This window comes from Macadamia integrifolia, chromosome 10, assembly GCF_013358625.1.
Source record: "Macadamia integrifolia cultivar HAES 741 chromosome 10, SCU_Mint_v3, whole genome shotgun sequence".
NCBI classification, from domain to species: domain Eukaryota; kingdom Viridiplantae; phylum Streptophyta; class Magnoliopsida; order Proteales; family Proteaceae; genus Macadamia; species Macadamia integrifolia.
In genome coordinates, this window is record NC_056566.1 from 30,108,720 (window position 1) to 30,123,081 (window position 14,362).

The window sequence follows — 14,362 nt, forward strand, 5'->3', positions numbered from 1 at the left end:
GCCCACCTTCGGATGTACCTAACCAGGCAAATCATAAGCATAACCACCACACCATTCACCAACGCTCTTTCTCTCTTTCTCGATCTCATCGTAGTAAGTCGTGAGCTAACTACCATACGCCACGTGACCATCTCCTCTCTTTCTCTCTCCTCCTCGTTCCTTCCTCTCATCACTCTAGAGAGAGAGAGAGAGAGAGAGAGAGGTAGCTGAGCCTGAGCACTTGTAATTGGTATTTCCTTTTCCCATTTTTAGATTTCGTTTTTCCTCTTCGTTGTCTGTCTATATAAAGTCTCCTCTCGGCTCCCATTCTCCCGAGATTCCTGCATTTCGGTCTTGATATTTTCTGTTCTGTCCTCCTCCTCCTCAGCTCCCCTTCTCTTTAGCTTGACGGAACGCACGAGGCGACCATCTTGGATTACTGGTAAAATTCCTGCTTATGTAATGACTCTCGTTGACGTACTTGTTAATTTTTAGTTTCTCTCAAGGATTTCGGTCCGAGATCTGGTGTCTGTTCGTTCATTGATCTGAATATAGATTATCATTTGGAGTTTATATGTGTTGTCTCTGCAAATTTCAGTCTTTTCTCTTTCCTGGTGGAAATGCTTAGAGTTAGTTGCCTTCGTGAACAATTTCTCTCTTATTTACTTCATGATTTGGTGCGGGATCTGGTTTTTTGTTTGACTTGGAGTTTCAATTCACAAAATGTAATGTTTTGTTGCAACTTTCTGTAGGAATTCGGTTGGAGTTTATAGAGTATATCGACTATTTTATGTGGAACACATTCATTTGATTTGATCTGCGTTGCTGTGTGGATTGCCATTATGTTTAAGACCAGTACATCTGAACTGCAACAAGGAGCGTAGTTTTGCAGTCTTTGTGGTTTTCCTCTATTCTGCAAAATTCTTCCTTTTTATGGCGCGTAATCCTTTTTTTTTTTCTTTCTGAGACTCATAGTTGAGGATCTATATTTTTCTTGTTCGAAGAATAGGTATTCTTAAAGTGCGTTTGTTTTGGTAAAATTTTGCTGCATTTTAATTTATCAGCGGTTTAGGAATGGTGATATTGTGTGTGTTTCCTTCTAAATTTGGTTTCTAGGATTGAGATGATACCATATTTTTTTCTTTCATATGATATTCCATGAAAACGTTCGATCTGGTTTTCTTGGGGACTGTCCCTTGGAATGTCGGTTGTCTAATCTATTCATTTTAAGTGAAATTTCCTTTTCAAAATTTCATAGCTGCAGTAATCAACAATCACCTAAATTCAGACGCTAGTTTTTCTTTCATTAGAAGTGTGTTCCTGATTCTTTTGAGGTCTCTTCTTTTAATTTACTATCATTTTCAACTGGTGATTTCCTACCCAACTCCCCTCCCCGGTGATATTCTTTCTTTATGCTGTTGTATATACCTGAAGACCTGACCTCTTTTTAAGTTTAACTAATGGGAGTCAGGTGTTCTTGTTGGCTTTGCATTTTCATTATGTTATAGCTTTCTTTTGCTTATTGAATATTCTTTGAATATTGCACTTGTTTATTTCCAGTACAGAAAATAAACCTTTGATTTGATTTTGTTTACTTTACCCATAGGCCATAACTAATCTCCATTGGAAAGAAACCAATTGATATTAGTCAGTTTTTAACATTGAGAGCAAGTGTATCATTACTTTCAAGAATTACCAAAGAGAAGCATCACATCCTCTGTGGCTACCAAGTAAAACATGTTCTGACTGATCTATATGCTAATTCCCGTATCGTGGAAGATCCTCTAATGTTTTTCCCTATTTATTATTGGGGCGGGTGTTTCATGCCCGGTATTGGAGGCTACACGGGCAGGCAAGAGCCAATGAACGCCCCCTATTGGTTCAATCAATAGGGGGCAGAGAGATCATTTCATGGGGGAGGGAGGAGAGAGATAAGAGAGGGGGTGCTAGCAGATGCTACTACGCCCATGGATAGGAAATATTCTTCCTTATTATTAGTATTTTTTTTAATCTTGAAACCTTTTGCATATAGATATTTATATTTATTTACGTCTCTTGGACCCTTTTGTATTAGTTTGACTGCTGTTTGTAAACAATGAAAACTAATAGCAGTTATATTTACAGGTCTCCTTGAGTGCCTTTGCACATCATGGCTACAGGACAACTATTCTCCCGGACTACACAAGCATTGTTCTACAACTACAAGCAACTTCCAATCCAACGGATGCTTGATTTTGACTTCCTTTGTGGTGTGTCTTACTTCTCTAATTCTTGGTCAATGAGTTGACCTTGACAAATAATTACTATATTTTCTGCATTGTATTTCATGTTTAACAATGCTTCTTGTCTCTTAATCCAGGACGGGAAACACCTTCTGTTGCTGGTATTATTAACCCTGGTTCTGAAGGATTTCAGAAACTCTTTTTTGGTCAAGAGGAAATCGCCATACCTGTACATTCAACGTGTGTTATCTCTCTTGATCTAATTCTCTTGTTTCATATTTAAACCATGAATTTTTTTGGAAAGGTATTAAATTCTGTTTACATAAAGGACATATTTTGATTCTGGGTCTGCTGTTGTTATTAAATGGCAAAGTGTTGCTGTTTCGAAACGATACTGAGAGGTGGCACGTTACTTGGAAGCCCAAAATGTGTCTGTTTTCCTCATGTTTGCCCTTCTCTGTGTGTGCCGAGTTTTAACTCTATAGACTGACACCATGTGTCAAACAAGGCATTTTCTCAAGCATTATCTATCTATAGATGACCAAGAAATATTTGAGGACTATATCTGTAGAGCAAAAATGCAACACAAAAATGGAACATGGAGCTGATGTTGCCAATTGTACATATATCTAATCCACAAAATCCCCTGTAGTTCCAATAGCTGGATTTTCTGTCTAGCCTCCTTGCGGGCTTAACAGCCTTAGCATCAAAACTGAAGAACCCTGCCCATTTACATTTTGGTTCTGCAAATTTGGGTAAAGAACTCGTGATCTGCATTTTGCTTTAAATAGTTCCATGTATCAACCTATATTTGCTCCCGATAATGGCCACCTAAAATTTGAAAAATATTTATTGGAATACAATTTTTATAGTTTTTAACACTTTTAAAATGTTTTCTTATATGAAACTGATATGATCACAACCACTTGGGAGATGCGGGGGATTAGAGAGAGGGGAGGGTGAAGATGGGACTCGATCCCAACCTGGTAATCAACTGGCCATCATCCTTACCAGCATGCTAGGCTGGAACTTTCATATTGGTACCCCTTTGAAATACTAGTTTCCTATTTATGACTTATTCTAGTTTTAGTTACATCCCTATATATGCATTAGGAGTCTAGGATTGAACCAGTTATCTCCGAGGCTACTGTGCCAACTGCACGAGCCAATATTTACAGTTGCATCACACGTGCCTGAAAATTCATACTCTTAGCTAAAGCATATTAATCAGTATCTGGATAGGTGCAGTGAAGTCAGTTTCCAAAGCTGCTTCTGGGCTATGTAACAGACAGTTGTGAAAGAATGATTTGGTTCTAATTTCTGTACTGGCATAAATTTAGAAAAGACACTATATCCTTGTTCTACTGTACAGCTTGGCAAAGTGCCACCAACTAATTTGTCATGTATCAATAATCCTTCTTAAACAAAAAGGCGAAACTTTTAACACTTAATTTGAATTAGTTTATTTTATTGGAAGTGCAAATTTGTGGGCCACTAGGATTTTGTTCTTGGTCATATAACATTGGGGAGAATGTTTTTTTCATGCCCAAATCCAACCAGCCAGCCACGTGGACAACATGTCCGTCCACCGAATGTGGGGCCCAACCAGACTGCCATGTGGCAGTAAATATAGGTTTCACGGACAGAGTTCCAGATGAAGGCATGATGGAACTCTGTGTCCATAGGATTTTATCTAGCATTTTAGCTACAATTTCTTGTCAACATAAATTCATACTCTAAAATTTTTGTTACCACATTACGAACACCTAATCAATATGTTCCTGAGGACGGTCCAATTATAGTTCAAGCTGCTACCTTCATTGAGAGTCAGTTTATTAAATGTAAAATTTTTCCCCTTATATATCTTCTGAAGTTTTAAACTCTTCTGTATATCTTTTGCAGCATCGAAGCTGCTTCTGCCGCACATCCAACTGCCGATGTATTTATTAATTTTGCATCTTTTAGAAGGTCAGTGCTTATTTTATTTTACTTCGCTGAAGTTAGAAAGTTCACCGTGCATACAGCAGTCATTCATTTTGCTGTGTCATGTATGCAGTGCTGCTGCTTCCTCCATGACTGCTCTGAAGCAGCCAACCATTAGAGTTGTTGCTATAATTGCTGAAGGTGTTCCAGAGGCAGATACCAAGCAGCTGATTGCCTATGCAAGGGCAAATAATAAGGTCTGTTTATTTGTTTCATGGGTCAGTTTGGGTTTCATGGACCTGTATTGCTCAGATGTTCCGTTTTTTCCCCTGGCATTCTCTTCTTCAACCTCCTAATATAATATGAGGTTGGCAAAAAAGGGTGGGGACAGTAAGGTGAGAGGAAGCGATTACAGAACCATTGGGATCATATGGGGAACTTTTTATGTCTAATCACATGTGTAGTTACATATCATCGAATCATTATGGTTCAACCATTGGGATCATATATGTGCAGGTTGTTATTGGTCCAGCAACGGTAGGAGGTATTCAAGCTGGGGCCTTCAAGATTGGTGATACTGCTGGAACTATTGACAATATAATTCAATGCAAGCTTTACCGTCCTGGGTCTGTAGGATTTGTGTCAAAATCGGTATGTGCTTCTTCTGGGGTTTTTTTTTGGGCACTCCTATTTCAAACTGCACACCAATTGGAATTATCTTATAATGTCTTTGAGGAACTCTTCACGTTGAAGATTTAAATATCTAATAATTTTCGGGTTCTGTTTCTTCAAGTCTTCTAAGTAAGAATGGGCTTTCCTCTGTTTTCTGGATTCATAATCATAATGAACATGGATACGGAATAACTGACAGTGTCTCTGAGAAACTATTCGGACTTTTTTACCTTGTTGTCTATGAAGATGTGATCTATTAGGATTCTCTTATTTCCATAATCCCAACTTACTTACTTAAATATCATATAGGGTTTAGTTCCCTTAACTTTCGTTGGATCCACACTGTAAGAGAGATGTTACACTTAGGGAATAGCTTCTTTGGAATGTATTCCTTATGGAGATGGTAAAATTCTGACATACCTTGCTAAAGCATAGTTGGCTAGTGATATGGTCAAGAGCCTTTCTACTAACTTGTGTGTGTGAATTTGCTCTGTCTATTTGATATGATACAAAACAGCAAAAAAATAGACAAAGAGAGGCTGAAAGAAATAAAAAAATATGTTGTTGATTTGGAAGAAGGTGCTGAAGAAACATCAAAGTTCAGAATTGGGGTCTCTCGACAAGTTGTCAACCAAAACGTGTCATGACCGTTGTCTTGTAGTATTGTGAAAACATGGAAATGTTTTGAAATTTTTAGAACAGTTATTAACATCCATGAAACAATATAAGAAGAGTAGATGCACACTTTTATCTTATTGTATTATTTTTAAGTGTCAAACAAAATGTGTTTTTCATGACATGTCTGAGATTGTGAGTGTTGGATATTGTTTCAACTGCTTATCCAAAAGCTTGAGCTGTTAGGAAGGGCACAGAACAATATATAGCAACATCCCCTCCCACATGTCTAGGTCCATGCACACATGGCTCTGCACGTGACACCAACATGTGGCACAGAGGGTACAAAGATATTTCTCAGCTCAGTACAACTCAATAAGCATTATTCGAACTATAGAAAAAAATTTTAAATCATGGACATGCTTATATGGGAATCAAGAGAATGAGACGTGGAGGGCGATGAATAATCCCTGATATTGTCAAAAAATAATGCCCTCCCCGGAGAAACGACTATATGAACTATAAGTCAAAACAAATCTGAGCTGGATGATGGGAAAATGGGGAGAAGGAAGAGTCACATGTTTGGGTGTTTCGTACTTTCTTTTTGGTAGTTATGAAATAGGAAGAGTTTCATGGGAAATAGTAATAAATGTGCCAATTTAGGAACTGTGGGATGGAAGAAGGTTCCAAGATAGGAAAATAACTTGCCCTCGTGATGTATTAGAGACTGAGAGGTCCTACATGTGTGGTAGCCGTGGCCTGGTTGAATGGCAATTTGGAGTTCATTCATAGTTCAAGTGATAAACTGAGGGGTGTCAGGGTTCCAAAAGGTGATAGTCGAATAATGGGGAAAAGGGTGGGTTTGATGGATTAATGGGCCTGTACGGATAAAGATGGACAGGTTGTCTAGGAAAAGCGTCAAGTAAGAGGTCGGTTGGTGAGCACTGTAATGACTTAAAATTCATTTTCCTCTTATCAGCCAGATCTGTTTCTGAAGTTATCCACCCCTCCACCACCCCCCCCCCCCAAAAAAAATAATAATAATAATAAAAAAGTGATTCGAATAGCTTCAAAGAGCCTATCAACCATGAAAGATTACAAAAATTTAGCATTCAACTTTTATTCTTATTGAACTCAATTGATTACACCACTGCATGCATAAAGATTCAAAAGAAACAAATTCCGACCAAAGTTACAAAGTGTTCCCTAAATTGTTTCTTTCCTATTTAAAAAACAATCATAGATGCTTGCTAAATTTAAGCAGATACACAATCATCTTACAATTGAAACTGGAATAATACATGGTATGTAATCAAAGCAGGAATCATACTTGGTATGACATCAGTTCTGATCAAATCAATTTCCATAGTAATCTCCTTTATTATTTTCCTTTTAGCAGAAATAAGTATACTATCTGGCATAAAATCGAATTATATATGTTTTCCTAGATATCATTCTGCACTAATAGCTGTATGTGATAGCTATCAACTTGATTCATTAGCTGTCCATTAATGGGTGGTTGGATTTGGGCTAATTCAAGTCCATAAGGAGACCCAATCTTTGGCCCATAAAATGGCCTACTTTGGAGTCCATGCTTAAGCCCAACGTCAGCTCCAATCATTAGCCCATAAACTGTCTAATATGCTGATTTACAGCATATGCTGGGTAATTGTTCTTGTGGTTTTGCCTCAGCTTGACTTCATCTTCACTTGAAAAGATGAAGGGGTGGGGGGGAGGATCTCAGTGAATCTAACTATTGTTTTTATGTTATAATGCGATAACAGTTTTATTATGCAGTTTTCCTACTGCCAATTTGTGTATGCTTGACTATGTACAGGATGTAGACATGAGGCATGATTCAGTGATTAGACTATGATTGGTTTTTTGCAGTTCCAGAAACACAAATCCTAACATGTGCTTTTGCAATTTCAGGGTGGCATGTCTAATGAAATGTACAACACAATTGCACGTGTGACAGATGGAATATATGAAGGTAAGTACATTATCTAGTTGTTGTATCTTTTATATTCTTGGCATCCATATTGTACACTGATGCAGGGTCGTACAAGTATCTAATGAGCTTTGAAACTTCTGCAGGTATTGCAATCGGAGGGGATGTGTTCCCAGGCTCAACCCTCTCTGATCATGTTGTACGGTTTAATAACATCCCACAGGTGATTCATTGCTCACTAAATTACTCCTGTCTCACCTTACTTTATACGTCAATCGGGAAAAGATATAAAACAAGCTGTTCAGCCTTGATGAGGCAGGAGCTACCTTCGAAAGTTTCATTCCCTTTATCCTGATGAGGTGAAGATGAAACTAAGTTGTTCAGCCTTCTTGAGCTAACCATATCTATTTCAATTTAACATCTGAGCATTTCTTATTGTTTAACAATATAGATTCTGGACCAAAATCAAGTGCCTGACCCAATGTACGATTCATTAATGAAATTTCTATATAAAATTTCTACAATAGCAGTATTAGAGGAATGACAAGCTGTAAGAGGTTACAGTGGAACTCCTGTCTGGAATCTGGATTCTGTTACCCTTGTTTGTTAATGAAAGCCTGTTACATCAAGTCATTCTAGTTCCTACATGAAGAGATTTTATTTTTCCATTCTCTCTAACAGTCTAACCTGATTCTCTGATATTGTTCAGGTCAAAATGATAGTTGTTCTAGGGGAACTTGGTGGGCGAGATGAGTACTCTCTGATTGAAGCCCTAAAACAGGGAAAGGTCAACAAACCAGTGGTTGCCTGGGTTAGCGGCACCTGTGCACGACTCTTCAAATCTGAAGTGCAATTTGGTCACGCTGTGAGTCATTATCCATATGAATTGGGCTATGCTTTTCTGAGTCACAGCTTGCCTTATTATGTTGTGACATTCTTTGAGTTAGGGTGCCAAAAGTGGAGGTGAGATGGAGTCTGCACAAGCAAAAAATCAAGCATTAAGGGAAGCAGGAGCTATTGTCCCAACTTCATATGAAGCATTGGAGGTTGCAATTAGAGAGACATTTGAGAAAATTGTAAGTTACTATTCAGTTTCATAGCTAATTCCTTTGTTTCTTTTCCCATTGTTGGGAAAATTGATTCCATTAACTCATTCTCTATTATTTGTCTTAGGTCGAAGAGGGGAAGATTACACCAGTGAAAGAAGTTAAACCCCCTCAGATTCCTGAAGATCTCAACACAGCAATTAAAAGTGGAAAAGTTCGGGCTCCCACTCATATTATCTCTACCATCTCTGATGATAGAGGTTTGATTCAAACCCTTCTATTTGTTGCTGGAGCATTTGATGGCATAAGCAGGAAATTCTGATTGCACTATAATTTTCTTTTGTCATGCTTGCAGGTGAAGAGCCATGTTATGGTGGTGTGCCAATGTCTTCCATTGTTGAACGGGGTTATGGTGTGGGTGATGTTATCTCTCTCTTGTGGTTCAAACGCAGTCTTCCCCGTTACTGCACTCAGTTCATTGAGGTAGGTTTTGTCATTAAGCTGGGCTTTGTATGTACCTTTGCTTTTCCATCTCCAATTTGTCTGCAGGGTGGTAGTTCTTATTAGTTTAGCCCCGCTGTTCCTTTTATTTTTTTATTTCGAGGATTTAAGGACTTTGTTAAACTAAGTTTCCACTATAATGGATGCTCTTGGTAGATATGTATCATGTTATGTGCGGATCACGGTCCTTGTGTCTCTGGTGCTCACAACACAATAGTTACTGCTAGGGCTGGAAAGGATCTAGTTTCCAGTCTTGTCTCAGGTAAATTTACCAGTTTATTGCATATATGAACTGTTTTATATTTCCCACACTCTTGCTATGGGGCTTATCTGTTTTGCATGATTCTTTGTTCTGGATACTTTGTCAAGGTAGATCTTGTATTATGGTTTTAAGTGAATTGTCTCTGAAACAGGATTGCTAACCATTGGTCCCCGATTTGGTGGTGCCATTGATGATGCTGCTCGATATTTCAAGGATGCTTATGACAAGGTGGGTTGACTCTGTTGTTGCTTTGTTCATAATGGATGCTAGCTGTATGCCACTGTAAATGGTTATGGGCTTACTGAGATGTTACCGTTTTGTGTTTCCTCTCAGGGTCTTTCACCTTATGAGTTTGTCGAAAGCATGAAAAAGAAGGGCATTCGTGTACCAGGAATTGGACACAGGTACAAAGCTTCTCTCATTTTGTGTCTTTATCAAGTTGACTTGTTAGGTTTTTCAGTAGTTCAGTAGTTCAGCTGGAAGTACTATTTAAATTGCCATCAAAGTATACAGCAATTCCTGTTGAAGTATACATATTACTTTTGGAATTTTTTTTCTTCCAAAATTCTATCTCAAATTTGTTGTTTGCTTGTGTAAAAGGATAAAGAGGGGAGACAACAGAGATAAAAGAGTAGAGCTACTACAAAAATTTGCACGCACACATTTTCCTTCTGTTAAGTACATGGAATATGCTGTTCAAGTAGAAACCTACACCCTGTCAAAGGCAAATAACCTGGTCCTCAATGTCGATGGTGCGATTGGGTCTCTTTTCTTGGATCTTCTTGCTGGCAGTGGAATGTTCACCAAACAAGAGATTGATGAAATCATTGAAATTGGATATCTGAATGGGCTTTTTGTGTTGGCACGTTCTATTGGTCTCATTGGGTGAGTTAGAAACTGATATGTTAATCTACTTCGTGATTATGTTGCTTCTCAAGGTAGCCACTAGGATTTTAGTGATGGTATTAGTACCTGCCAAGAGACAGCCAGACCAACATAGTAATTTTCTTTAAACTTTAATTTCTTGGAAATTGCAGGCATACCTTCGACCAGAAGAGATTGAAGCAGCCTCTATACCGACACCCATGGGAGGATGTTCTGTACACCAAGTGATCAGTTTTCAGATGGCCTGGCCAAGACAACAGGGTTTCGACAATTTTTTTTTTTTTAGCTGCAATATTTCTTTGGAGATTATCAAATGCTGGAGGCAATAGACTGGTGTGCATTCTGTCAATCACTGGCTGGACACCTATCATTTACTAGGTCCATATATTCTTGATTTTTATTAATGTATTTAGGTTCCTTAAAAGAATTAATGGTTTATAGTTTTGTGTAGCTGTTGAGTAATACTGTAAGAGAACTAACTAATAGTTTGGAGGGGATAAGGGAGACTGAAAAAGCAGAAATAAATGGGAAAAAATTTACAAGCTGGCGTATAGAATTTATTTTTTTTCCCCTTTTGGGGCAAACTGAATGAACTGTTTGATCAACTTTTCTAAAATATGTTTGGGCTACAGGCTGCGTTTACATGTGGTATATGGTGCAGTACATTTAGGTTTTTATGCAGGACAAACTCCTGCAGTGCTTCAGGTGATGCGGACTGCCAAGGTGAGCAATCATTCTCTGCCGCACCAGAGGATTTTTTATACTGCCAAGGCCCCCCTCTCCCCAGCAATTCTAAGAGCTGTTAGAAGCTTTTATTGCGAAGGGAACAGAGGTGCTTTCTACTGCAGGGACCACTGCAACAGAACCCCTACCTATTGGGGTCCCTCCGCCCCCACCCCCACTCCCATGCCCACGCCCGCCACGCTAGTGCCAGCACCGGGGGAAGTTCCCCATGCCCCTATCCGAATTTTGTGGTGTAGAGATATTCAAGATCAATGACAGAAGGAAAAAAGAATATGCTATCCTGAACTTGAGTGAGCTTACTGTTTCACATCCTGATTCTAATTGAGATGTAGTCGGTGCCAACTGATTACAAATGGTTAATGATTTTTCATTTTACAAGACAACAATTAACCTTGAAAGGGGAGAATACCAGTCCCCCTATCAGATTTGACTGTGCTGCTGGGCTAAAGACTGACCTTTCCCAATTCTTGGTCATCCGTAGATCAAGGTTTTGAAAACCATACTGGACAAAGATCATTGGCCAGCTAGGTTCAACTCTGCTCAACCCACTTAGCTTCGCAAGGGAGAAGCATTTGTTTGGGCATAGGTTTCCATGAAGATCACTAGTTTACCTATTTTGACCAATACTTCATAGCGAGAGGGTTCTTGATTTGCACAGTTAGTTGTTCCAAGTGGAATTTGTAGAAATGCAATCCAAAAAAATGATGCAGAAAGTAATGGAGAAACAAGAAGAAGCAATACATCAGATTTACGAGGTTTGGTAAAATTGTCTATGTCCTCGATGAGATGAGATCTTGTTTCACTATCAATGGAATAGGGTTACAACGTTCATCCTCACACCTCTCAGAATTACTTACTAAAGAAGTAAACCTCGAAAAACCCTAATATCAGAAAGTACAAAATTGCCCTCAATAAATGAGTCCCAAATAAAATGTGGTAATTCTGATTATTGAAATTGCCCTCAATAAGCAAGGCCGTTGTTCTGTGTGGGGGACTTGCACTAGTACTCCCTAGATTAGATTGCAACGGAATACAAGACATTGTACACTAACAGAATGATGATGTGGTAATTCTAACTATTAAATATCTAATAAATGATCATGTGCCAAAGTGTCGATTCAAACTCTATTATATACCTTTCTATGTATGTCTATAGTAACTAGATATACCCTATTGGTAGTATGCACCCTTTTCCTTAGTCCTGAATTTGTCAATGCTTTTCATTACCCAAAAAAAAAAAAAAAGAAATTTGTCAATGCTTTTGCTTACCTGGTTTGAGCTGAAACTTTTGGACAAGCTCTTACCGTGCTTGAATTATCTTGATGCTACATGAAAGAAGCCAAGAAGGCATCTTTTGCTTTTCAAATTTTCCAAAGCAAAGGCGAAAATTCAATGGCTTTATTATGACACTTAAATATAATGCTTTATGTCTTAAAATTGATCAAATTCCTTAGACATTTTTCTTTATGAGATCAAATCGGTAGTCATGAAAGTTAATGAAGAGACCTTTAAGCTTGGGGCTTTGTCCAAGATGTGGGAGCACTAGGGCTGAAAAAGTTGAGTGCGCGGCCCCAGTAAAACGCGTAACGGAGCAAGCAAGATAACATTTTACATTAATAAGAAATCTTTTCTCCGCCGGTGATATGACCTTATGATTGGATTCTTGTGTCATCATTAAACTCTCGGGTATATTTTTTCTTATGTTAATCTAAAGAGTTAAATATCTTTAGATGTGGATATTCTCCTTACCATTGGTGTAGAGAAATTCGGTCCTACATTTTTTGTGGTAGATGTCACAGTAGATTTAGGGCTCGTAAAAAAATGTACATTTAGGGCTAAGTATATAAATATGGCAAAATTGGAGTCAATAAACAAATTAGCAACCCGAAATCTACTTCATTCACAAAGCTACCTTTCAAGGTTTTGGAAATTAGTCTTCCAAAGGGTGCTTTCAGTTTAATTATTACGTATTGATTAGATGCTTAGATGGTGCTCTATGTCAGTTGTCGGTTGAAACACTCATTATCGCGTGAGATATCTAGCTAAGGTTTTGCTTTGAGTCTTGTGGTTTTCGTTATGTGCATAGATCTAAGAATGTTTTCGCCCACTCTATTTCAAAATGGGTTGTCGGTTACCCTCATTAGGGTCTTTGGGAGTCTTCCTTTCCAAAGGAGCTTCTTAAGATTGTATATCCTTGTTTTTCCAATGAGGCTTCATCACATGAAATGACCTCGTTGTCCTCCTATTTACTATACCAATTTACCACATCTCATCGTGCAATTCTCTATAGCACTTGCTCTTCTGCCATACAAAATATAAAGAGTTATGGTCTGTCGTCTATTGATATAAGTCTTTTAAACAAATTAAAGGAACCCAACATTATTTTTTTTCAATCTAGTTTTCTGTCGCCCATGATGAAGAGAGAATCTCTCTCATAGATTCTGACGTTTGGATAAGACTCCTGAAATAGCGAAATAGATATTTCAAATTAGAATTGAGATTCAGCTTGATTGATTTGCCCAATCCAATTCATATTTTTAATACCCTAGGGAGTAGAAAAAGTTGGGATCTTAGAAAATGATAAACCAAGCAAGAATAACAAAATCAGATCTTAAAGGGATAGTCCATCTCTTTCCATGGGAGCTCCAATGAGATTTGCACACCAAATGAATCATTGGATGAAGTTGAATAGCTGATGTTAGAATTCCTATAACTCTAACCACAACAAACGAAATATGTAAATTGAGGGCCTCAACAACTAGAAATCTTAAAGATGTTGGAGTTAAATAGTTGTCCTACATCATTTTGTTTAGGTCCCCTTGGTGAAGAATAGTTGTCCTACATCATTTTGTTTAGGTCCCTTGGTAAAGAATAATTGTCCTACATCATTTTGTTTAGGTCCCTTGGTGAAGAACTCTCTCCACCTAATGCCATCGAATTTTTTTTATTGAACCCTTCAACATCCTCTAATATTGTTTCGGAGGAACCCACTTTATAGAGTGACCCATGGGATTGTTCATAAAATGTGTCACATGAAAGATATAGAAGTCTAAATCAAGAATTTGTATATAGTACAGTCCAGGACCCCACGCCAGTATAGGACTAGAGAGATAACAAGGAAAAAGTAGGTATAGACTAGAAAGAAAGACCAGGGAAGGTAGTAATGGACTGGTTGTGACCAAAGTGCCAAACCTTCCTTCACGTGGTCAGGTGATGGACTGGTAGGCCCCTTCATCAAGCTACTTTCATTGCCCCAACCGAAGAGTCTCCATCGAATGATCAATTTTTGTGGGCCCCTTCTGTCTGTATTGACGTATAATGCAAATGCGTGGCTCAACTCTACGACCATCTGCTTTCAAAGAATCAAACTTTCTCCAAAAGGGCAAAAAAGAAGGCACGTGGAGGTGTACCTTCGTAAGGATATTTTTGACCATCATCGATCCATCAAACAATCGCTTCATGTGATGCTGCTTCCGAAAGCTATCCCCCACTTTATTAATGGGTCCCACCAATTATTCCCATCTTATGATCATTAGGACGCCTTTGCCCCTTGGATTTTCTT

General features: G+C 38.3%; 1 protein-coding gene across 2 annotated transcripts; it reads left to right on the top strand.

Annotated features, from left to right (window-relative positions):
* Positions 1 to 200: 200 nt before the first annotated feature.
* On the top strand, positions 201 to 10,598 carry LOC122091801 (ATP-citrate synthase beta chain protein 2). 2 transcript variants are annotated; one of them, XM_042661947.1, is made up of 17 exons: positions 201 to 421; positions 2,104 to 2,228; positions 2,339 to 2,441; positions 4,104 to 4,169; positions 4,258 to 4,381; positions 4,641 to 4,775; positions 7,344 to 7,404; positions 7,509 to 7,585; positions 8,072 to 8,227; positions 8,310 to 8,438; positions 8,536 to 8,668; positions 8,764 to 8,891; positions 9,066 to 9,171; positions 9,323 to 9,399; positions 9,505 to 9,575; positions 9,772 to 10,056; positions 10,209 to 10,598. In XM_042661947.1, the coding sequence occupies exons 2-17, from the start codon at positions 2,129 to 2,131 to the stop codon at positions 10,282 to 10,284; spliced, it is 1,827 nt and encodes a 608-aa protein (XP_042517881.1). In that variant the 5' UTR covers positions 201 to 421; positions 2,104 to 2,128; the 3' UTR covers positions 10,285 to 10,598. The 2 variants fall into 2 exon arrangements, with proteins under 2 accessions (XP_042517881.1, XP_042517883.1); XM_042661949.1 differs by lacking the exon at positions 201 to 421 and adding an exon at positions 769 to 915.
* Positions 10,599 to 14,362: the final 3,764 nt, after the last annotated feature.